The sequence below is a fragment of the Molossus molossus genome, unplaced genomic scaffold (genome assembly GCF_014108415.1).
Source record: "Molossus molossus isolate mMolMol1 unplaced genomic scaffold, mMolMol1.p scaffold_m16_p_7, whole genome shotgun sequence".
In the NCBI taxonomy this organism is placed as follows: Eukaryota; Metazoa; Chordata; class Mammalia; order Chiroptera; family Molossidae; genus Molossus; species Molossus molossus.
The window spans coordinates 32,062,042-32,084,793 of NW_023425401.1; the positions used below are offsets into that span (position 1 = coordinate 32,062,042).

The following is a 22,752-nucleotide window of genomic DNA, read 5'->3' on the forward strand; positions in this document are numbered from 1 at the left end:
TTTTGAGAGCCACACTCACTGGTTGGTATAACCAACCTAAAGATGGGCTATTCCTTTGTTGTATGAGAGCTTTAAAGTGGAATTTTCAAAAATCCTGTGGGTACATATAAAAATTCACATTTATCAAGCTTTGATGATGTGCCAGGCACTGTACCAAAATAATTTAATTCTCACCACAGCCTTTAGTAATAGGCACGAGTAAGCTGAGACTTAGTGTTTGAGATTAAATAATTGCCCATGTTACATAAATTGTAAGTGGCAGAACCAGAATGTAAGCCTAGATCTGTCTGGATTCAAAGCCGGGCTCTTAATGGCAATGATAAACATCTTTTTTATTGTGTTGAAAAAATAGTTAAGTTTTTTATGGATAGGTTGCCTGTTTCAAGGCTGTAATGAACAATGAAGAATTTGCCTTTTATAAAATGGATTCAACCCTGAAAGACATGTTCTAAAACACTAGAGGTTCATCTTTTCATGGGCTAGAAGAATGGGAAAGAAAAGGAAATGCACCTTCCATCTTTGTTCTCTTTCTCCACATCGTGGATGAACTTCTTCCATAGAATCTGGGAGCCATACAAACAGAGGGCAGAGAAAATAAGAGGAGTTGAAGTTACTACACTCTTCCTGTGACACATTGTGCTGAGGCACAGTGGGGACCAGGACTGCCCTGGAGTGACTGAGAAACCGGACAAATCACTTAACCTGTGTTTCCGGTTCCTCTGCAGAACAGGGATTCTCTTATTGGCCTAACTCACCTGACTGGTGACTGTGAGGCTCAAGTGCAATAAGAGAGGACCTCAGGAGGAGTTCCTCAGAAATCGCAGCCTGAGGAAAAGCTCCACACCACGCTACTTGATTAGGGGGTACAATCCCAGGACACAAAAGTGAGAGACCAGCCTGAGGCAGGGAAGATGGGGTATTGTGAGTTGAATTGTTCAACTCAAAAAGATATGTTACAATGTTAAGCCCAATATTTCAGAAAACTACCTGATTTGGAAATAGGATCATTGGTAGATGGTGGGCTTTAATCTAATGTCACTGGTGTCCTTATAAGAAAACAGACACACAGGGAGAACGCCATGCGAAGATGGCACATGAGATTGGAGTGATGCCTCTACAAGCCAAGGATCACCTGGGGCTTCTAGAAGCAGGAAGACAAGGAAGGATCCTACCACAGAACCTCCAGGGGGAGCACAGCCCTGTCAACACCTTGATTTCAGACTTCTAGCCTCCAGAACTGTAGGCAATAGAGTTCTGTTCTTTTATGCCACCCAGTGTGTCGTACTTTGTTATGGCAGCACTTCTAGAAACTCACACAGGGGACAGTCTATAGCAAGTACAGTATCAAGTCAGCCACTGCTAAATGCATGGAATAAGCAACAGAAGGACACTCTGGCCAGTAAGAAAGGGAGACGAGCATATCCACTAGCCCTGTCTCCCACTGGTCAAAGGTTTGCCTCAAGAGGTGTTCACTCCTGTCCATGAGCAAGTCATGCCTGGTGATATCCTGTGTCTTGATGTCAACACAGAAGCCTGAAAGTGGGAGCAAGAGGCCTACACAGGCATGGGGTAAAGCACCATAGAGCTGTACTGTGGCAAGGCTGTCAGATCCAGTGCAGAGCTGGGTGAAGTAGCGCCAGCTGGAACAGGGCAGGTGACGCTTCGAGGATCTGAAGAGGACCTTGAAAAGTGCCCTGATTCACACATGTTAAGGAGTAGAACAAACTGCTATGAAAACACATTCACTGTCTTCTATTACTTTTCCAAAATGAAAATGACTTTCATTTTTTTAATGTTGTAAGAGTAAGACTTGCTGCATTGAAAAATTTAATGGGGACTTCCGGTCAAGATGGCAGCGTAGGTAAATGCGATATCGCGTCCTCCCACAACCACATCAAAATTACAACTAAACTGTAGAACAACCATCATTTAAAACCACTTGAAATCGAGCTGAATGGAAGTCCTACAGCTACGGAATTAAAGCAGCAGCCACATGAGACTGGTAGGAGGGGCGGAGGAGATGGGCTGGTCCCACACCCACGTGTGGCGGATAAAAATCAGGAGAACATCTTGCTGGGAATGTCCTCCCTGAGGACTGAGGGGTCCCCTCCCCACACCACGCTCCCAGCTTAGGGTTCCAGTGCCAGGAAGAGAATCCCCATAACTTCTGGCTGGAAAAACCAGCGGGAACTGAGGCTCAGGGAAACTGAGGTGGCTGGAGCCCCAGGCAGCTCCTTAAAGGGCCCGCGCACGGACTTATCAGACTCTCTCCCTCTAAGCTTGGAGGGGAGGCAGCTCAAGGGGCGCCAGAGACATACAGGGAAGAACTGAGCTGTTTGGCACTGGAGCGAGGGCTGGAGAGGGGGCTTTCTCCGGGACAAACGTGCTGTCAGAGGCCTTTGTTCATTTGGTGAGCCCTTCCCGGGGGCAGGAGATAGTCGCCATATCTGGGACTCCAGCAACCTGGCTCACACTGGTAGCCCCGCCCTGGTGACTCCCTGAGGCTTGCCCCACCCAACTTTCAGGCCCACCCAACTTTCAGGCCCACCCAAGCTGTTGCCAGTTGGTTAACTATAGGATTGGCCTGTCTTGGATCCTGCTTTAGGTTTTCCTAAATTCTTTCAAATAAGCAGCATCTGGTTTCTGCCCCATACCTCTCGTTAAATAATACACAGAAACCAACACAAGGAGGCAGCCAAAATGAGGAGACAAAGAAACAGGTTACAAATGAAACAACAGAACAAAACCCCAGGGAAAGAACTAAGCAAAATAGAGATAAGCAACCTAACAGATGCTGAGTTCAAAATACTGCTTATAAGGATGCTCAATGAACTTAGTGAGAATCTCAGCGAACTTAGTGAGGGCCTCAAGAGCATAAAAAAGGACCAGTCAGAAATGAAGGATGCACAATCAAAAAAGAACTGAAATAAAGAATAATTTACACAGATTCAATAGTAGAGTAGGTAAAGCCAAGAAGCAAACCATCAATTTGGAACATAAGGAAGCAAAACACACCCAATCCGAACAGCAGAAAGAAAAAAGAATTTTAAAAAATGAGGATAGTGTAAGGATCCTCTAGGACAACTTCAAGCATGCCAATATTTGCATCTTGGGGGTGCCAGAAGGAGAAGAGAGAGAACAAGAAATTGAAAACCTGTTTGAAACAATAATGGCAGAAAACTTCCCTAACTTGGTGAAGGAAACAGACATACAAGTCCAGGAAGCACAAGGAGTCCCAAACAAGATGAACCCAAAGAGGCCCACACCAAGACACATCATCATCAAAATGCAACAGGTTCAAGACAAAGACAGAATCTTACAAGCAGCAAGAGAAAAGCAATTAATTACCTACAAGGGAGTTCCCATGAGACTGTTAGCTGATTTCTCAAAAGAAACTTTGCAGGTCAGAACGGAGCGACAAGAAACATTCAGAGTGATGAAAAGCAAGAACCTACAACCAAGATTATTCTATCCTGCAAAGCTGTCGTTTAGAATCGATGGCCATATAAAGAGTTTCCCAGACAAGAAAAAGTTAAAGGAGTTCATCACCACCAAACCGTTATTATATGAAATAATGAAGGGTCTTTTTGAAAAAAAAAGATAAAATATGTGAACAAACAAAATGGCAATGAATATGTATCTATCAACAATTGAATCTATAAACAAAATGAACAGGCACAGAACAGAAACATTCTTATGAGATACAGAGAACATTTTGTTGGTTGCCAGATGGGAGGAGGTTTGGGGGAATGGATGAAAAAGGTGAAGGGATTAAGAAGTACAAATTGGTTGCTAGACTGACAAACCTCAAAGGAAAAGGGGTTGGGGAGTGGGAAGAAATAAACCAAAAAACTTGTATGCATAACCAATGGACACAGACAACTGTGTGGAGAAAAGGCAGGAGGGGGGCAGGAGTGGGGAGGAGGGGGTCAATGGGGGAAAAGTGAGGAACATCTATAATACATTCAACAATAAAATTTTTTTAAAAATTAAAAAACAAAGAAAGTCTCTGTTTAGACATTAACAAAAAATATATAATGGTATTAAAGAACATAAACAAGAAAAAATAGTAATTTCACCTGCTCAGAAAAAAGATAAAGACCAGGATGGACTGGGTTATGCTACAATAGCAGAAAAGAAAAACCATATTGTCTTTAGTGGTTTAAAACCACAAAGTTGTGTTTTGTCTTCTCACTCATGCTATGCCTCTAACGTAGGTGGTACAGGGACTCAGTTCTATATTATTCTCATGTAGGACCCCAGGAGGACTACACTATGTGTCATCAGGTAAGTTGCTGGTTACTGTGCCAGAGTAGGGGAAGCCTGGTGGGTCATGAATTGATTCTTAAAGTTTTCCAACCAAAAGCCACACACATCACTTTATTTCATTGGCCAAAGCAAGCTGTGTGGCCATACCTAATATCAAGGGGATTGGACAAGCCTAATTTCAGAAAGAGGAGAACCAGTACTATTGGTGAACTGTACCACAACTGCCTAAGATAACTAACTACTATATACATCTACAAGTCAAAAATTTTGGAATTTGACACTTATTTGTATACTTATTTCTTTCTGCTGACTTTTTCAGAGGGGAAGAGTGAGAAAACAACAGATGCCTAAAAAAAAAAAAAATTAGGGCAAGGAAAAATAATGTACTTTCTGTGGATTTTAAAAGTCATACTAGTTCGAGACTCCTGGTCAGGACAGAGGCGCAGGTAAACGTGGTTCTCGCCTCCACCCACAACCACAGGAAAATTACAACTAAACTATAGAAAAACCATCCTTCAGAGCTGCCTGAAGTTGGGATGAATGGAAGTCTTACAACTACGAAATTAAAGAAGCATCCACATTGAGACTGGTAGGAGGGGCGGAGGCGGACGGGCTGGTCCCACACCCACGTGTGGCGGATAAAAACCAGGAGGACACCTTGCTGGGAAGGTCTTCCCTGAGGAGGGGTTCCCGTCTCACACCAGGCGCCCAGCTCAGGGTTCTAGTGCCAGGAAGAAAAGTCCCCATAACTTCTGGCTGAAAAAACCACAGGGAACTGAGGCTGAGGCGGCTGGAGTCCCAGGCAGCTTCTCTTAAGAGGCCTGCACACGGATTACTCAGACTCGCTCCCTCTGGTCTCCAGCATTGGGGAGGCAGCTTGAAAGGCACCTGAGACATAGGGGAAGCACACATTTGTTTGGAGTCTAGGCAAGAGCAACATAGCTCACAGTTTGCCCCACCCTGGTGATTCCCTGAGGCCCTGCCCCATCCAATTTTCAGGCCCACCCAAGCTGTTCCAGTGTCTTTACCATAGGATTGGCCTGTCTTGGCTCCTGCTTCAAATTTTCCTAAATTCTCTCAAACAAGCAGCATCTGGCCTCAGCAAGCCCCACGCCTCTTGCTAAGTGGCCCCAGGTCCGGCACTAGAAGCAGCCAGCCTTGGTTCACAGCTTGGCTTTGCCTGGGCACCTCCAAGCCCAGCACAAGAAGCAGCCATCTGCAGATTACTTTGTAGCTTATGCCTGGTGACCCTGGGTAGAACACAGACAGTGACTGACCTAGTCCCAGAGCCAGTACACCCAGTGGACAGCTTCAGACCACAGTGAAGTATCATTACCCAACCACCTCCACGAGCCACACACTCAAGTAGTAAACTCAGTGGGTACCAGAGCCCTGCTGAAGTTAAGTCTTGCTCTGTGTGGTGGGTGCCCACACAGCTGATCCTCCAAGGTAGTCAGAGGTAAGTGATCAGTGGGCATAGCCAGTCCTTGCAGCTGGTCAGCCTAAGTAATTCTCTCCCACTGACATGCCAACAGCAATCAAGACTCAATTACAACAGAAGGGTGGACAGTCCACACAAGGGCTGCACCTTGAGAGCCCAGCTGGGGTAATCAGGGAGGCTGTGCCACTGGACCTTATAGGACACTTACTATAATAGGCCACCCTACAAAGTCTCAGAGACATAGCAACTCTACCTAATACGTAGAAACAAACACAGGGAGGCAGCCAAAATGAGGAGACAAAGAAACATCCCAAATGAAAGAACAGAACAAAACTCCAGGAACTTAGTGAGGACCTCAAAGGCATAAAAAAGGACCAGTCAGAAATAAAAGATGTGCTAATTGAAATGAAGAATAATTTACAGGGAATCAATAGTAGAATAGGTAAAGTCCAGAAGCAAATCATCAATTTAGAATATGAGGAAGCAAAAAACACCCAATCAGAACAGCAGAAAGAAAAAGAATCCAAGAAAATGAGGATAATGTAAGGAGCCTATGGGAAAACTTCAAGCATACCATTATTCACATCATGGCGGTGCCAGAAGGAGAAGAGAGAGAACAAGAAATTGAAAACCTATTTGAAAAAATAATGACAGAAAACTTCCTTGACTTGGTAAAGGAAAAGACATACAAGTCCAGGAAGCACAGATAATCCCAAACAAGACGAACCCCAAGAGGCCCACACCAAGACACATTATCATCAAAATGTAAAAGGTTAAAGACAAAGAGAGAATCTTAAAAGCAGCAAGAGAAAAGCAGTTAGTTACCTACAAGGGAGTTCCCATAAGACTGTCAGCTGATTTCTCAAAAGAAACTTTGTAGGCCAATGGGATTGGCAAGAAATATTCAAAGTGATAAAAGCAAGGACCTACAACCAAGATTACTCTACCCTGCAAAGCTATCATTTAGAATCCATGGCATTACAAAGAGTTTTCCAGACAAGAAAAAGCTAAAGGAGTTCATCACCATCAAACCAGTATTATATGAAATGCTGAAGGGTCTTCTTGAAGAAGAAGAAGATAAAAAATATGAACAATAAAATGGCAATAAATACATATCTATCAACAATTGAATCTGCAAACAAAATAAACAAGCAGAACAGAAACAGACTCGTAGATAGAGAGAACTTTGTGCTGGTTGCCAAATGGGAGGGGGTTGAGGGGATGAGCAAAAAAGATGAAGGGATTAAGATGTACAAATTGACTGTTAGACTGACGAACCTCAAAGGGAAGAGGGGAGGTGGGGTGGGAAGAGATAAACCAAACAACTTGTATGCATAACTAATGGACACAGACAATAGTGTGGGGAATGCAGGGGGAGGGTGGGAGTAGGGAGGAGGGGGTCAGTGGAAAAAATATGGGGGGACATCTGAAATACTTTCAACCATAAAGATAAGTTTAAATGAATAAATAAAAATAAGTCATACTACTTCATATATACTTCTTCAAATTAATGAATATATTGGTCTTTGTAGAGATTTGGTGATTTTGACAACAATCACTATTTTAAAATACTTCATACCTCTCTCTCTCCCTCTCTTTCTCTCTCTCCACTTTAGTGTGAATGACATTGTGGTTCTTGGACCAGAACAGTTCTACGCCACCAGAGACCACTATTTTACCAACTTTTTCTTATCACAATTGGAGGTGATCTTGGGCCTTAAGTGGACTCATATTCTTTTCTATAGCCCAAGAGAGGTCAAAGTGGTGGCCAAAGGATTTAGATTTGCCAATGGGATCACAATCTCACTAGACAAAAAGTAAGTAAGCTCATTTATAATTTTTCTACCCTTTGGCCTTGACATTTTAGTGGACTCCTTCCTGTAGGAGGGGGTTTACTTCCTAGCTTAAGTAGTCAATATGTGTGTGGAGGGATCAGATGTGGCCAGAATTTATACTAAATGCATGATTTTGAGCAAACCATTTACCTTGTTGCACTTTAGGTTCCCTAGCTTCCCCCTTCTCCACCCCCGACCCCCAACACTGAAATGAGGCATTTGAACTCAAGGATATAAAGTTCTTGTTCCAATTTTCTTATGTGACTCTAGAAGCACACCTGCCTAACACACTAAAAAGGAGAATAAAGGCACAATTCCTCTGATTCTTATGAGGCTGAAAGGCCTTTAACCACTTATACTATGTTCAGTTACCCAAAAGTTCTTATTAGAGAGGGAGGCCCAACTTAGATGGGGCATTGCAATTGTAGAGGCTTCAGACTTACTGATTCTCTGCAGCTGAATTTTCTGTGAGAACACACTTTTTATGAAGCATGCAGTTTTGTTGAAACCTCTTAAAATGTTTTAAAATGGGAGGTTTTATAAAAGGAAGAGTACCATGAATATTGATATATAAATTTGAGATAATGAATAGAGATAATTCCTGAGAAAAACAACTCCAAGTGTTCTTCCTCTTTTTAGAAATGATTGTGATTGAGCTTCATGGTCATGTGATTCTTCTTTCCAAGCACTAGTTTTTGGAAGTATCTTTTTATCTTAGAAGAGGTCCACTTACGTCCATTCAATTTAAAGGTCCACTTACCTCCATTCAATTTAAAGACATTCAATTTAAAGACTCCCAAGTAATGAGATTAAGCCTATATGTCATGTAGAAACACCAATGTAATTACTTTCTAGTCATATCTCACACTCAAAGCTTATATAAAGCACTTCAAGAATATTAAAAATACCACTCTGTTCTCGTATTTAGCTGTGGTTTATAAAGGCATTGCAGTAGTACCTTGGCTATTGTGAATTTCCATGTATTTTCTTCAAAATTAAAATTAGTGTCATCTCTTAATACTACTAGCTTAAATGTCAATGTGATTTACCTCAAAGGTACATCTATATGGCTGACGCAATGGATAAGACCATTCATGTAATGAAAATTCACGATAACTGGGATTTAACTCAACTGAAGGTAACAGTATCCCAGCTTTCCCACACAACATGGCATCTTACATTAGCTCCCATGCTTGACCTAGAAATGTGCTCCTTGAATGAAGGAAACATTATTTAAAAAATAATGGCGAGAGTGTACTTTCACTTCTAAAAATCAGTAACAAAGCCCGTTAAAAATACTAATTTCACACCCGGCCGGTGTGGCTCAGTGGCTGAGCGTTGACTCATGCGCCAAGAGGTCACCAGTTTGATTCCCTGTCAGGTCACATGACCAGGTTGTGGGCCAGATCCCCAATAGGCACACGCAAGAGGCAGCCAATCGATGTTTTCTCTCATCGATGTTTCTGTCTCTCTCTACCTTTCCCTTGCCCCCTCTCTCTAAAATCAATAAAAAACAACAACAAAAAAATTAAATTAAAAAAGAAACAAAAAACTAATTTCAGGAACCAAAAGACATTGGTGCGAGGGTGTGAGCGTAAGGGCGAAAGTCAAATCATATTCACGACTTCCTCTCTGTTGAAAGGCAATCCAGTTGGACACCATAGTGGATAACTTAACTGTCGACCCTGACACGGGAGATATTTTGGCAGGATGCCATCCTAATGCCATGAAGTTGTTCATCTATGACCCTGAGGATCCTCCAGGCTCAGAAGTAAGTTTCTATACTTCTCCAAGCTCACAGGCAAAGCCTAAGACAATTTGTTGAGGTAACTTGGGAGAATTCAGTGGGTCAAATGTAATGTTCCAGACCTGAACATATGTACATATGGAAAGAGTAAAGATTTTGTTAGAATGAGGAGATATGGCCTATTAACTTTTTCAGATTACCATGTACCAATTTACCATTGGTGCGAGACAACGCCCCATCCTAGCAAGGGCTATACTAGCCACTGGGAATAACTGGAAAATATAAGCTTGATTATTCATGTTGGCCCAGATTGCTATTCATATTTCTAATCAGGATGTAGGCTCAGAGCAGGTCCTGAAGTTAGGCAAAGGGAGAGTCATGTATGGAACCACCTTCTTTCATACTACCAAACATGAAGTTCAAATGAAAGGGTTTCAATGACTGCAGTCTCCAAACAAAATGAATATTCGCCACCAGGTTCTAACATAGATGATCATGTTAAAGAATGGCTCATGCTACAGAGGTTGTATTATTTAATATCTCTTCTAAAACAATAGCATACACCATAGAATTTTATATGGCATTGCATTTTCTTTAGCATTGAGTTTACAAATTTAAAACATCTCATGTGAATTTAAATATAGATATAAATTCTTGGCAGGCATGATCTGAGATTTTTAGTCACAAAAATTTATTGAGCACTTACAGTATAACAAACTCATACTTAGGATATATCAGCAAACAAAATATGCCACGATCCTTGCTCTTGGGGAGGGGGAACTAAATAGTGAACTATATAGTAAGTTTGAAGATGGTAAGTTCTATGGGAAAAAAGTACAATAGAGTAAACAGGATCAGAATTACTGTAACCAGGGAAGGGTAAGTCCTACTATTAAATACAGAGATCAGTGTAGGTCTCAATGAGATAGTAAGGTTTGAAGGAAGATATAATGTTTGAATGTAGGTTTGGGGAGTTGGGAAATTGAGAGTCAAACCCTAGCTTGTAATTGGCTGATGGGTAAATTAGAACATGTAGTTATTTCTGCTTCCAAAATTACTGTTCTTTGGTTTTTAAAAAATAATTGTTTCTCTTATTAACATATTAGTCACAGATTCTTTAAAAAAAAAAAAAAAAACCAGCAAGAAATTTAAAAGGAAACCAAAGTCCAGCCTGAACCTAAAGCCTGAAGAATTGATACCCTAAGCTAGCAAGAGACCCTTGCCTCAGATATGTTGCTCCAAAAGTGATAATATAACTATATTACAAACCCCCAACAATGTCTGCTTTAAGAGAATGGAAATGTGGTCTATACAATGATTTGAAAATTGTTTAGAATCTTTTCCATGTCTCTATTTTCAAGTTTAATCATTTGTTTATTTTAAACATTTTCTTTTTTATTTTCATTGATTTTTAGAAAGAGAGAGGGAGAGAGAGAAAGATTGATTTTGAGAGTGGAACATTGATCGGCTGCCCCCTGAATAACCCCTACTGGGGATCAAGCCCACAACTCGGGCATGTGCCCTGACCAGGAATCGAACGAGCAACCTTTCAGTGCATTGGATGATGCCCAACCAACTGAGCCACACTGGCTGGGACTCATTTGTTTAATTTAGATGAGAATTTTTTTCTTCACAATCACTGACACCCTTTCCTTTTGCTTGAAGATAATGTTTTCTACACGAGTTCCAAGTTTGAGTATTTTCCTGTAACAAACTTGAGATGAAGTTGTAGGATTTCCCTTAAAATAAAAAGCCAAAACAACTATTCTAAGAGATGTTGATATAGACTCATAACTCATGAATTGCAAATTGGTTTTCTTTAATTTTTATCCTGTCCTTTTTGACTGAACTTATCCAGGCTATTTGGAAACCTGAGCATTATATATACTGCTTGGCAACCTAAAGTATGTTAACCCTGGGGATCAATAATAGTATGAAGCAGTGATGTGTCAGATTGAATTCTTCAAAGTATGCATTCTTTTTTTAAAAATTAATTTATTTATTTTTGTTACAGATGTTTTTCTTCATCCACCTCTGATTCCCCCCTCCCTGCCCCTGCCTGCCCTGTCCACAGTTTTGTTGTCCGTGTCCATTGTTCATGCATACATGCATATAACTTCTGTGGTTTATCTCTCCCCCACCACCCCCTCTTCTGGGGATTGTCAGTCTGTTCCCCACTTCCACATCTCTGGGACTACCCCATTCCTCAGACTGTTATGTTCATTATATTCCACAAATAAGTGAGATCATATGATACTTGTCTTTCTCTTTTGGCTTGTTTCGCTTAGGATAATACTTTCCAGGTCCCTCCATGTAGTCTCAAAGGATAAGAGATCTTTCTTTCTTACAGCTGCATAGTACTCCATTGTGTATATGTACCACTGCTTTTTTACCCATTCATCTACTGATGGAAATTTGTGCTGTTTCTAGATTTTAGCTATTGTAAAAAGTACTGCTACGAACATGGGGGTACATATATTCTTTCTGATTGGTGTTTCAGGCTTCTTAGGATATATTCCTAGAAGTGAGATCACTGGGTCAAATGGTGTTCAATTTTTAATTTTTTGAGATAACACCATATTGTTTTCCATACTGGCTGCACCAGTCTGCATTCCCACCAGCAGTGTACTAGAGTCCCCTTTTCTTCACACCTTCGTCAACACTTGTTGTTTGATGATTTGTTGATAGCAGACATTCTGACAGGTGTGAGGTGATACCTCATTGTTATTTTCATTGGCATCTCTCTGATGATTAGTGATGTTGAGAATTTCTTCATATGTCTCTTAGCCATTTGTATGTCCTGTTTGGAGAGGTGTCTATTTAGTTCCTCTGCCCATTTTTAAATTGGGTTCTTGGTCTTCCTTTTGTTGAGTTGTATGAACTCTCTATATATTGGAAATTAACCCCTTATCTAATGTATCATTGGCAATTATGCTCTCTCATATAGTGGGTTGCCTTTCCATTTTGATGGTTGTTTCTTTTGCTGTGCAGAAGCTTTTTAGTTTGATGTAGTCCCATGTGTTCATTTTCTCCTTTGTTTGTGTTGCCTTAGGTGATGTATCAGTGATAATTCTGCTGCATATAATGTCCAAAATTTTGTTGCTTACATTTTCTTCTAGGATTTTTATGGATCCATGAGTCACATTTAAGACTTTTATCCATTTTGAGTTTATTCTTGTGTATGGTGTAAGTTGATGGTCTAGTTTCATTTTTTTGCATGTAGCTGTCCAATTTTTCCAACACCATTTATTAAAGAGGCTGTCTTTACTCCATTGTATGCTCTTGTCCCCTTCGTCAAAAATTAATTAAGCAGCCCTGGCCGGTTTGGCTCAGCGGTTAGAGCGTCGGCCTGCGGTCCTGAGAGACCCGGGTTCGGTTCCCGCTAAGGGCACATACCTCGGTTGCAGTTTGTCCCCGGCCCTGGTCGGTTGTGCGGGTGGCAGCCACTCGATGTGTTCCTTTCACATCGATGTTTCTCTCTCTCTCTCTGTTCCTCTCTCTCCCTCCCACTCTACCTGAACAAAAAATGGAAAAATGTCCTCTGGTGAGGATAAAAAAAAAAAAAAATTAATTAAGCAGCCCTGGCCGGTTTGGCTCAGCGGTTAGAGCGTCCACCTGCGGTCCGGAGAGACCCGGGTTTGGTTCCCGCTAAGGGCATGTACCTCGGTTGCAGTTTGTCCCCGGCCCTGGTTGGTCGTGCGGGTGGCAGCCACTCGATGTGTCCCTTTCACATCGATGTTTCCCTCTCTCTCTCTTCCTCTCTCTCCTTCCCACACTGTCTGTACAAAAAATGGAAAAATGTCCTCGGATGAGGATTAAAAACAAAACAAAACAAAACAAAAAAAATTAATTAAGCATATTTTCTTGGGTCCCATTTCGGGGTTCTCTGTTCTGTTCCACTGGCCTATATGCCTGTTCTTGTGCCAGTACCAGGCTGTTGTGATTACAGTGGCTTTACAGATTTATAACCAGAAATCTAGTAATGTGTTCCTTCCAACTTTGTACTTCTTTTTCAAGATTGCTGTGGCTATTCGGGGTCTTTTTTGGTTCCATATGAACTTCTGAAGTATTTGTTCTAGTTCTGTGAAGTATGTTGTTGATATTTTGATGGGGATTGCATTGAATGTATAGATTGCTTTGGATAGTACAGATATTTTAATGATCTTAATTCTTCCAATCCATGAACAAGGTATGTGCTTCCACTTTTTTATATCTTCCTCTATTTCTTTTCTCAATGACCTGTAGTTTTCTGCAAATAGGTCCTTTACTTCTTTGGTTAAGTTTATTCCTAGGTATCTTAATTTTTTTTGCTGTGATGGTAAATGGGATTGATTTTTTAGTTTCTCTTTCTGTAAGTTCATTATTGGTGCATAAGAATGCTATCAATTTCTTGACGTTAATTTTATATCCTGCTACTTTGCCAAATTTATTTATTAAGTCTAGTAGATTTTTGATGGAGTCCTTGGGGTTTTCTATGTATAGTATCATTCATCTGTGAATAATGATAGTTTCACTTCCTCCTTTCCCATTTGGATCCCTTTTATTTTTTCTCCTATCTGATTGCTGTGGCTAAGACTTCCAGTACTATGTTAAATAAGATTGGTGAAAGTGAGCTTCCTTGTTTTGTTCCTGTTCTTAAAGGAAATGCTTTTAATTTTTGCCCATTGAGTATGATGTTGGTTGTAGGTCTTTCATATACGGCCTTTATTATGTCGAGATATGATCCCTCTATTCCCACATTGCTGAGCATTTTTATCAGAAATGGGTGCTGGATTTTGTCGAATGCTTTTTCAGCATCTATTGATATGATCATAAGATTTTTATTTTTTATTTTGTTTATGTGGTGTATCACATTTATTGATTTGTGAATATTGTACCAGCCTTGCATCCCTTGCATGAATCCCACTTGGTCATGATGAATAATTTTTTTGATGTATTGCTGGATCCGATTTGCTAGTATTTTGATCAGGATTTTGGCATCTATGTTCATCAGGGATATTGGCCTGTAGTTTTGTTTCTTTTTCTGGTTTTGGAATTAGAATTATGCTGGCCTATAAAATGAGTTTTAAAGTCTTCCTTCTTCTTGAATTTTTTGAAATAGTATGAGGAGAATGGGTATTAGTTCTTCTTTAAATGTTCAGTAAAATTCTCCCATGAAGCCATCCTGGCCTGGGCTTTTGTTTGCTGGGAGAGTTTTGATTACCATTTCAATTTCCTTAGTTGTTATTGGTTTGTTCAAATTTTCTATCTCTTCCTAGTCCTGTTTTGGGAGACTATATGTTTGAAGAAATTTGTCAATTTTTGCTTAGATTGTTGAATTTATTGCCGTATAGTTGTTCATAATATTTGTTCACAATCCTTTGTATTTCTGTGGGGTCTGTTATTATTTCTCCTATTTCATTTCTTATTTTGTGTATTTGGGTTCTCTCTCTTTGTTTCTTGGTGAGTCTAGTTTAGGGTCCATTAATCTTGTTTATCTTTTTAAAGAACCAGCTCTTTGTTTCATTGATCCTTGAATTGGTTTTTTTGGTCTCCATGTCATTTATTTCTGCTCTGATCTTTATTATTTCCTTTCTTCTACTTGCTCTGGGGTTTTCTTTTTGTTTGTTTTCTAGTTCTTTAAGTTTTGAGGTTAGATAGTCTATAAAAATTTTTCTTGTTTCTTGAGGTAGGCCTGTAGTGCTCTGAACTTCCCTCTCAGAACTGCTTTCACTGCATCATATAGATTTTGTGTTGTTGTTGTTCATTTTCATTGGTTTCCAGAAAGTTTTTAATTTCTTCCTTGATCTCCATGGTAACCCGTTCATTGTTCAATAACATGCTATTTAGCCTCCATGTTTTCAAATGTCTGCATATTCTTGTTGCAATTGATTTTTAGTTTCATGCCACTGTGATCTGAGCAGATACTTGATATGATTTCAATCTTCTTGAACCTGTAGAGACTTAGTTTGTGCCCTAACATGTGGTCTATCTTTGAGAATGTTCCATGTGCACTTGAGAAGAATGTGAATTCTGCAGTTGTGGAGTGTAATTCTCTGTAGATATCTATTAAATCCATTTGATCTAGCACTTTATTTAGTGTCTGTGTTTTCTTGTTAATTTTTTGTCTAGAAGATCTATCCAGTGATGTCAGTGGTGTGTTGAAGTCTCCTGCTATGATTGTATTGCTGTAGATTTCTCCTTTGAAGCCCTCCCGAAGATTTTTAATATATGTTGGTGCTCCTATATTGGGTGCATATATGTTTACCAAGGTTATATCTTCTTGTTGGGTAGATCCTTTCAATATTATGTACTGGCCTTCTTTGTCTCTAGTTATGGCCTTTATTTTGAAATCTATTTTATCAGATGTAAGTATTGCTACCCTCGCTTTTTTTTTTCCTTTCCGTTTGCTTGGAAGATTTTTTCCCATCCCTTCACTGTCAACCTATGTGAGTCTTTTGTTGTCAGGTGGGTTTCTTGTAAACAACATATATGTGAATCATGGTTTCTTATCCAGTCAGCGACTGTGTGTCTTTTTATTGGAGCATTCAAACCATTCACATTTAAGGTGATTATTGATATGTACTTATTTATTGCCATTTTTATTTAGTGTGGTTCTATTTTTCTTCCAATTTCTTCTATTAATTACAGCAGTCTTTTTAGCATAACTTGCAGTTCTGGTTTGATGTTAATGTATTCCCTTAGCCTTTTTTTTGTCTGGAAAGCTCTTTATTTGATCCTCTATTTTGTTTTTTCGTTATTTTTTATCCTCACCTGAGGACATTTCTCCAATTTTTGTTCAGATAGAGGGGGAGGGAGAGAGAGGAAGAGAGAGCGAGAGAGAAACATCGACATGAAAGGGACACATCGAGTGGCTGCCACCCGCACGACCAACCAGGCCCTGGGACAAACTGCAACTGAGGTATGCGCCCTTAGTGGGAACCAAACCCGGGTCTCTGAGGACCGCAGGACAATGTTCTAACTGCGGAGCCAAACTGGCCATTTTTAATCATAGCCTTCCTGGATAGAGTAATCTTACATTCAGATCCTTGTTTTTCATGACCTTGATTACTTCATGCCACTCCCTTCTGACCTGTATTGTTTCTGTTGAGAAGTCAGCTGAGAGCCTTATGGAGTTTCCTCTGTAGGTAACCTGTTGCTTATCTCTTGCTGCCTTTAGGATTCTTTGTTTGTCTTTAATTTTTGGCATTTTAATTACTATGTGTCTTGGTGTGGGCCTGTTCGGGTTCTTCTTACTTGGGGCTCTCTCTGCTTCTTGAACTTGAATGCCTTCTTCCTTCACCAAGTTGCCCATTTTCTTCCTCTTCAGGGACTCCTATGATGCGAATGTTATTACGTTTCCAGTTGTCCCACAGTTCTCTTAAGCTGTCTTCCTGTTTTTTAATTGTTTTTTCCTTTTGGTTTTCTGATTGATTGATTTTTTTCTACCCTGTCTTCTAATTCACTGATCCGGTCCTCAGCCTCCTCTATTCTGCTGGTTAGTGCTTCCAATGTGTTCTTAATTTCTGCTATGTCATTCTTCATGTCCACTTGGTTGGTTTTTAATGTTTCTATATCTTTACTCATGATGCTGATGTCTTACTCATGCTGTTGAGCTTCCTTACAATCATGGCTCTGAGCTCTACCTCTGATAATTTGCTTAGCTGCATTTCATTTATTTCATCTTTGATAGAGTTCTCTTGTTCTTCATTTGGGATTTGTTTCTTTGTTTCTCCATTTTGGCTATCTCAGTGGGTTTTGGAACCTTCCAAATTTTCCCTGTGGGTGTTGGTGTTCTGCTGTTTGTGGTTCCCTTTACTGGGTTTGGATGAGCCTGGGTGGACCCACATTAAACACCACTGTCAAGTCTTACTTTCCTGAGTAGATTTGCAAGCCCAGGAAAAGTTCAGTTATCCTGTAGCTTCTTCCTGGTGGCTAGTAGTCTCAGTTACTCAGTGTCCTGGAATATAGCCCTGGTGTTTTGCGTAAGAGGATTTCCAGTGGGTGGGATAGAGGCTGGTTGTTAATGAGTATTAATTTACATTTATTTGCCTCACTTGGGAAAGGCTAACACTCCAAGGGGGTGGGGCTACTGCTTTCCCCCACAGCTCTGGGAAGGAGCACACTGGCCACCGTCCTTTGTGGCTACAACCCAGCAAAAACTCTGAGTGCCCTTCAAATCCTGGGTGTCCCCTCAGAGTTCCAATGCAGTCTGCCCTCCCTTTGCGGTAGCCCCCATCTGAGTGGCTGTGGCTATTTTAGAGCTCTGTCCTGGCTCTCTGTGCTGTAGAGTCGGTTTGGTCTTTATTCCCCAAGGAAGCTGCTCACAGCTAAGACTGCTGCTGTCCCTGGGCTCCCATCCCACCACCCTCTCGCGCCTCTGCATATCCTACCAGTGTCCCTGGTTGTATGGTCCTGTCCTACTGCTTTTCTGTTGCTTTTTTCAGAGGATTTGTCTTTATTTTAGTTGTAATTCCCATTTGGTCCTGGGAGATTGTCTGCATAACTTCTATTCACTCTGCCTCCATTTTCACATCCTCATTGCCTATCTTGTGCGCAGCTGGGTCGCACAGGTCCAGCGGGTAACTGGATCATACAGTCCCTTTGGGGACAGGGCTTTATGCCTATGTTATGGGCTGCTGGGTCGCACAGGCCTCTCTGGTACTTCATCACCCAGCAGGTCCCGTGGGTAACTGGATTGCCCAGTCCCTGCTGGGTAGCACAGGTCTCTCTGGTGTCCCTGCACCCTGCAGGTCCCTCGGCGGGCAGCTGGATCACACCAGTCTCTCAAGGGCTCTGACTTCCCACTGCTCTTGTGGGCTGCTGGAGTGCACAGACCTGTGTGGAGCCCCAGGTACCACTGCTGGCGGCTGGGGAGTTCTGCTGCCCCATGGGGCTCAACTCCTGCTCAGCTTTTGCTGTAATTTTGGGAGATGGGTCTCAGCTGCTGGTCTGTGCTTCTGTTGCCTGGGGATGGATGTCTGTTCCCCAGCCTCTGTTCCTGGGGGTATATCTGGACTCTCATCAGACTGCTACTATGGGGGATGGTGCTGGGCTCCGGGCTGTCTGCGGCTTCAATGACCAGCACCTTGGGAGCTCCACTACTGTGCACTGGTCTGTGTTGACACAGACTGCCCACTTGTCCGATGGTGCCAGGTGTGCTGTTGGGCTCAGGTTGCTGGGCCCTGGCAGCTCCCACTGCCTCCTCCCAGGGAAGACCCGGGATCTTCCAAAATGGTGGGACCTCCCCGTGGTGCAGGGAGAAGGTCCCTGAAGGGCCGCTCACCATGGTAGGTTGCTGCTCCATCTACAGCACAGAAACCTTCTGCTCTGCAGCTCTGCACTGCTTGGGTGTGGTCCTCCACCTTCACGTCCACTCACACTCTCTCACACACCTACCCTCTCTCCGGTCCTGTCCGCTGCCATCCTCCACTATTTTCTGAAAAGTATGCTTCTTTATTCTTCCTAGCTACTTCTCCAATATAAGGGGACTCCAGCAGTGACAACTACCATCCTACTGGTTATGACGTTGGTTGACTTGCCACACTAGATATCTTTTTTTCACTTCATCCTGTGTTTCTGTTGAGAGATATGGCTAATGTCAGATGACTAGTCCACCTGACTGCATAGATATCATTAGGGCATTAATACTTTCATCATCAGAAGAAGAAAATGATTGATGATCAACACATTTTAGCTTATTGATTTCTGAGAAATATATTAGTCCTGGAATATTTGGGAAGGAAAACGTCATTGACAGCTGTTCGCTCATCCCGTGCACTAATAAGCAATCTTTTTTTTGGCAGGTACTTCGCATCCTGAATGTCCTGTCTGAGAAGCCCAGGATCATCACTGAATATGCCAATAGTGGCTCTGTGCTTCAGGGCAGCTCTGTGGCTATTGTGCACGACAGGAAACTTCTCATAGGCACCGTATTTCACAGAGCTCTACTGTGTGTTCTAGACTCCAGATAATCCAAAGAGTCGGCAAGTTCGGTAAAAGTAAACCCCAAATGCTATGATAAGTGGGGCTGCAAATAAATCACAAACATCAACAGAAGTGTGTCTGGCTTTTCTGATGGACGGAATTAAAGAATCAGAGAGATTCCATAAGATTCACCAGCTTGCAAGTGAAGATAGTGGCAGTCCAACGATAAGCCCAGGCTCTCAGCTCTTTTTGTCTAGCAGCCCAATGTTCTTTCTGCAGTAAGATGTGGAGAGTGAGGAGTCCAGCTCATCTAGGACTCCTTGGTAACTATGTGGCAATATCACCTCCTACAACTGTCATGTTCTGAGCCTCCGGCAGTCCAGGTCAGAAAAGCTAATGTTCAAATATTTACAATTCCCCTTCGCTTCTGCCAACTGTGCTAGGCACAAACTGCTGATCACATGCCCAGCCCATGCATAAAAGCAAGAACTGGCATCATGAGACTCCCCAAAGACCTTCTCAAACTTACATTCTCCCTAAAACGACACAGGAAATCCGGTTCTGGGAAATCTGACAGAGAGAGGCCTCACTTCGGACCAGCAGGGCTGATCTCTTCCTTTGTATACGTCTTTATTTGTATAATTGTCCCCCTCTTATCCATGGTTTCACTTTCCATGATTTCAGTTACCTGTGGTCATTCACAAGCCAAACATATTAAATAAAAATTCCAGAAATAGCCCAGCCGGTGTAGCACATGCCCAGGTTGTGAGCCCAATCCCCAGTAGGGGACATGCAGGAGGTGGCCAGGTAATGTTCTTGCTCATCGATGTTTCTCTCTCTCTCTTCCTCTCCCTTCCTCTCTCTCTAAAATCAATACAGAAAAAAAAATTTTTTTATTCCAGAAATAAACAAAAGTTTTAAATTGTGTTCTATTCTGAGTGGCATGATGAAATCTCACTCCACCTGTTCCTGGCCACCTGGGCCATGAGTCATCCCTCTGTCCAGTGTCTTCATGCGGTATATGTTTCTTGTCCATATCAAATTGACTGTCACGTGGAATCACAGTGCTTGTGTTCAAGGAACACTTATTTTACCAAACAATGGCCCAAAGCCATTCACATAACCTTTACCACAGTGTGTTGCTACCATTATTCTTAGTTATTGTTGTTAATCTCTTACTGTACCTAATTTATAAATTAAACTTTATTATACAGGGGTAGGCAAAAGTAGGTTTGCAGTTGTAATATAAATAACACAATAATAAAGAAATAATAATACAAGAATAAACTCTGTGTTTTGCATACTCACAACTGTAAACCTACATTTGCCCCCCACTGTAGGAACGTATGTATAGGACAGTTTGTATAGGATTTGGTACTATCCACAGCTCTGGGCGTCCACTGGGGGTCTTGGAACATATTCCCCACAGATAAGGAGAGATGACTCTAGTGATATCTGAATCTGAAGTACTGTAATCAGCTTAGCTTTGAATCATAAGACAGAGCCTCAGGGGTGTTACCTTTGAGTGTTTAAACGTGCTCTCCTGGTTAATTCAATAAATATTTATTAAGCAATGTCCCATGGACTTGGCCCTAGGGAATCAGAAATAAATAACATGGTTCCGGCCTAAAGTTCTGTCCTAAGGATCAACTCAACCTTAGTTTGATTGGAATGAATAAAAATGTCCCTTTCTTGGTCAAACACCAGGACAACCTTCAGCACTCATTGATGGGAATCAGCATACCCAAGCACCCCACCACCTCCCCTTTCTGTGACTTTTATTGGGAAGTGTTGGTGTTTTATTTTTCCTCTCTCTCCTGGAAATGGGGTGTTGGGAGGACTCTATTTTCTAGTGAATTTTGCTCAGTTAGATGAAAGTTTGGATGCAAAATTTTGTAGCAGGGTAAACAATAATTTTCAGCCCATATAAATGATTTGGACAGTAAGGTATAGTTTCCATTGCTCAGGGGAGGAATGACTCAGCAGAATGTTATAAATCCAGTTCTCAGATTTTTAAGTTCCTAAAGCTTAACCATCACCTGTGACAAGTCTAGATTCTTGATTCACAGAAACTATGAGATAATAATGTTGTTTTTAACTGCTAGGTTTTGACTTAATTTGTTGTGCGGTAACAGATAATTAATACAGAAGTGGAGCCCATGGGACTGACTGATTTATTTTGTGCAAAAAGATGTGAGAGAAAGGGATGGGTGAAGATGCCTAGATTTTGGATTTGATAAACTGGATGGTAGTGGTGCCCTTTACAGGAAAATATTTATATTTGGAAAATATAACTTCTCGGGATGGGGGAATCAAGAGTTTTGCTTTGAACATATTTTAAAGAGACTGTGAGATATCCAAGTGGTGATGTTAACCAGGCAGCAAAGTGAGTGTTCACCAGCCAACCAGTCATTAAATGTCTAATATGTGATCACTCTTGGCCAGGCTCTTTTCTATGCCTTGGGGTCGTAGTGTGAAACCAGACACACTTCAGTGAGCTTCCATTCCATTAGTCGGCAGTAGATCACAAATAACAAGATGATTTCAGAAACAATAAGTAATGGAGAAATGGGATAATGTCAAAAGTTGTTGGAGGTGGGGCATGCGACAGAGATTATGGATGATTTATTAAAGCTACCGTAAGAGGCTTGAGCTAAATGTGTACACTGAAAACTTCAGCAGACTGATGGTATTTAAATCTACTGGAATTGATGGGATCTCCTCAAAGGAGATTGTAGAAGGAGAAAATGTCTCAGAACCAGTCCTAGGGCTTCATCATTTAGAGGTCAGCATCAGAAAGACCCTGCAAAGAAGACCAACAAGGTAAAACTGGGAGATGTGGGATCACAGAATACAAGAGAGGAAAGTATTTTTTAAAAAAGGGAGTGATGACCTGTGTGCCCAGTGTTGTTACAAGTTGAGTACAATTACTGCAGAGAACAAACCACTGGATTTGATAATATAGATATATGGATTATTTAGTAAGAGCAAACTTTACAGATGAGTGAAAGGAACACAAGCTGCACTAAAGTGGATTAAGTAAAGAATGGGAGGTTAGAGATATTCCCCGAGGTTAGTTGCTGAACCAATCATTTTCTTATGCTAATAAACAATGAGTAAGGAATTGGGGCAGGGATTAGCAAACCCATTTTTCTGCTCCACGTGGTGTCAACTGGGGTGCTTCAGTGGTATTGAGTTGGTGGCTGGACTAGTCCAGAGTGTCCAAGAAGGCTTCACTCATATTTCTATTGCCTTTGTAAAGATGAATAGAAGGTGCTTAGCTTCTCCACGTGTTCAGGGCCTTCCTCATGGACACTCCAGTGGGGTGGTCAGATTTATTATAGGGAAGCTTAAGTTAAAGAGCAAGTGTCCCAAGTGACAGGAGGTGGACGCTGCTGGTATCTAAGGCTGTTTCTCCAATCTAAATAGCACCACTATATTTGATAAATCAAAGCATTGACGGGATCAGCGTGGACTTGAGGGGAGGCATCTCTACCCCATTTCTCAATGGGCGGAGTGTCAAAGTATTTGTGGCCATCATTAATCAGCTACCA

At 41.5% G+C, this 22,752-nt stretch overlaps 1 protein-coding gene across 1 annotated transcript in view; it reads left to right on the forward strand.

Annotated features, from left to right (window-relative positions):
- Nucleotides 1-19,880, forward strand: part of PON3 (paraoxonase 3) — a 44,885-nt gene extending 25,005 nt beyond the window's left edge. The window contains exons 6-9 of the mRNA XM_036246660.1: nt 7,327-7,527; nt 8,602-8,683; nt 9,188-9,316; nt 19,078-19,880. Coding sequence (XP_036102553.1) covers nt 7,327-7,527; nt 8,602-8,683; nt 9,188-9,316; nt 19,078-19,245 — 580 coding nt within the window. The 3' untranslated portion in view covers nt 19,246-19,880. The remainder of the gene's footprint in view (nt 1-7,326; nt 7,528-8,601; nt 8,684-9,187; nt 9,317-19,077) is intronic.
- The last annotated feature ends 2,872 nt before the right edge of the window (nt 19,881-22,752 follow it).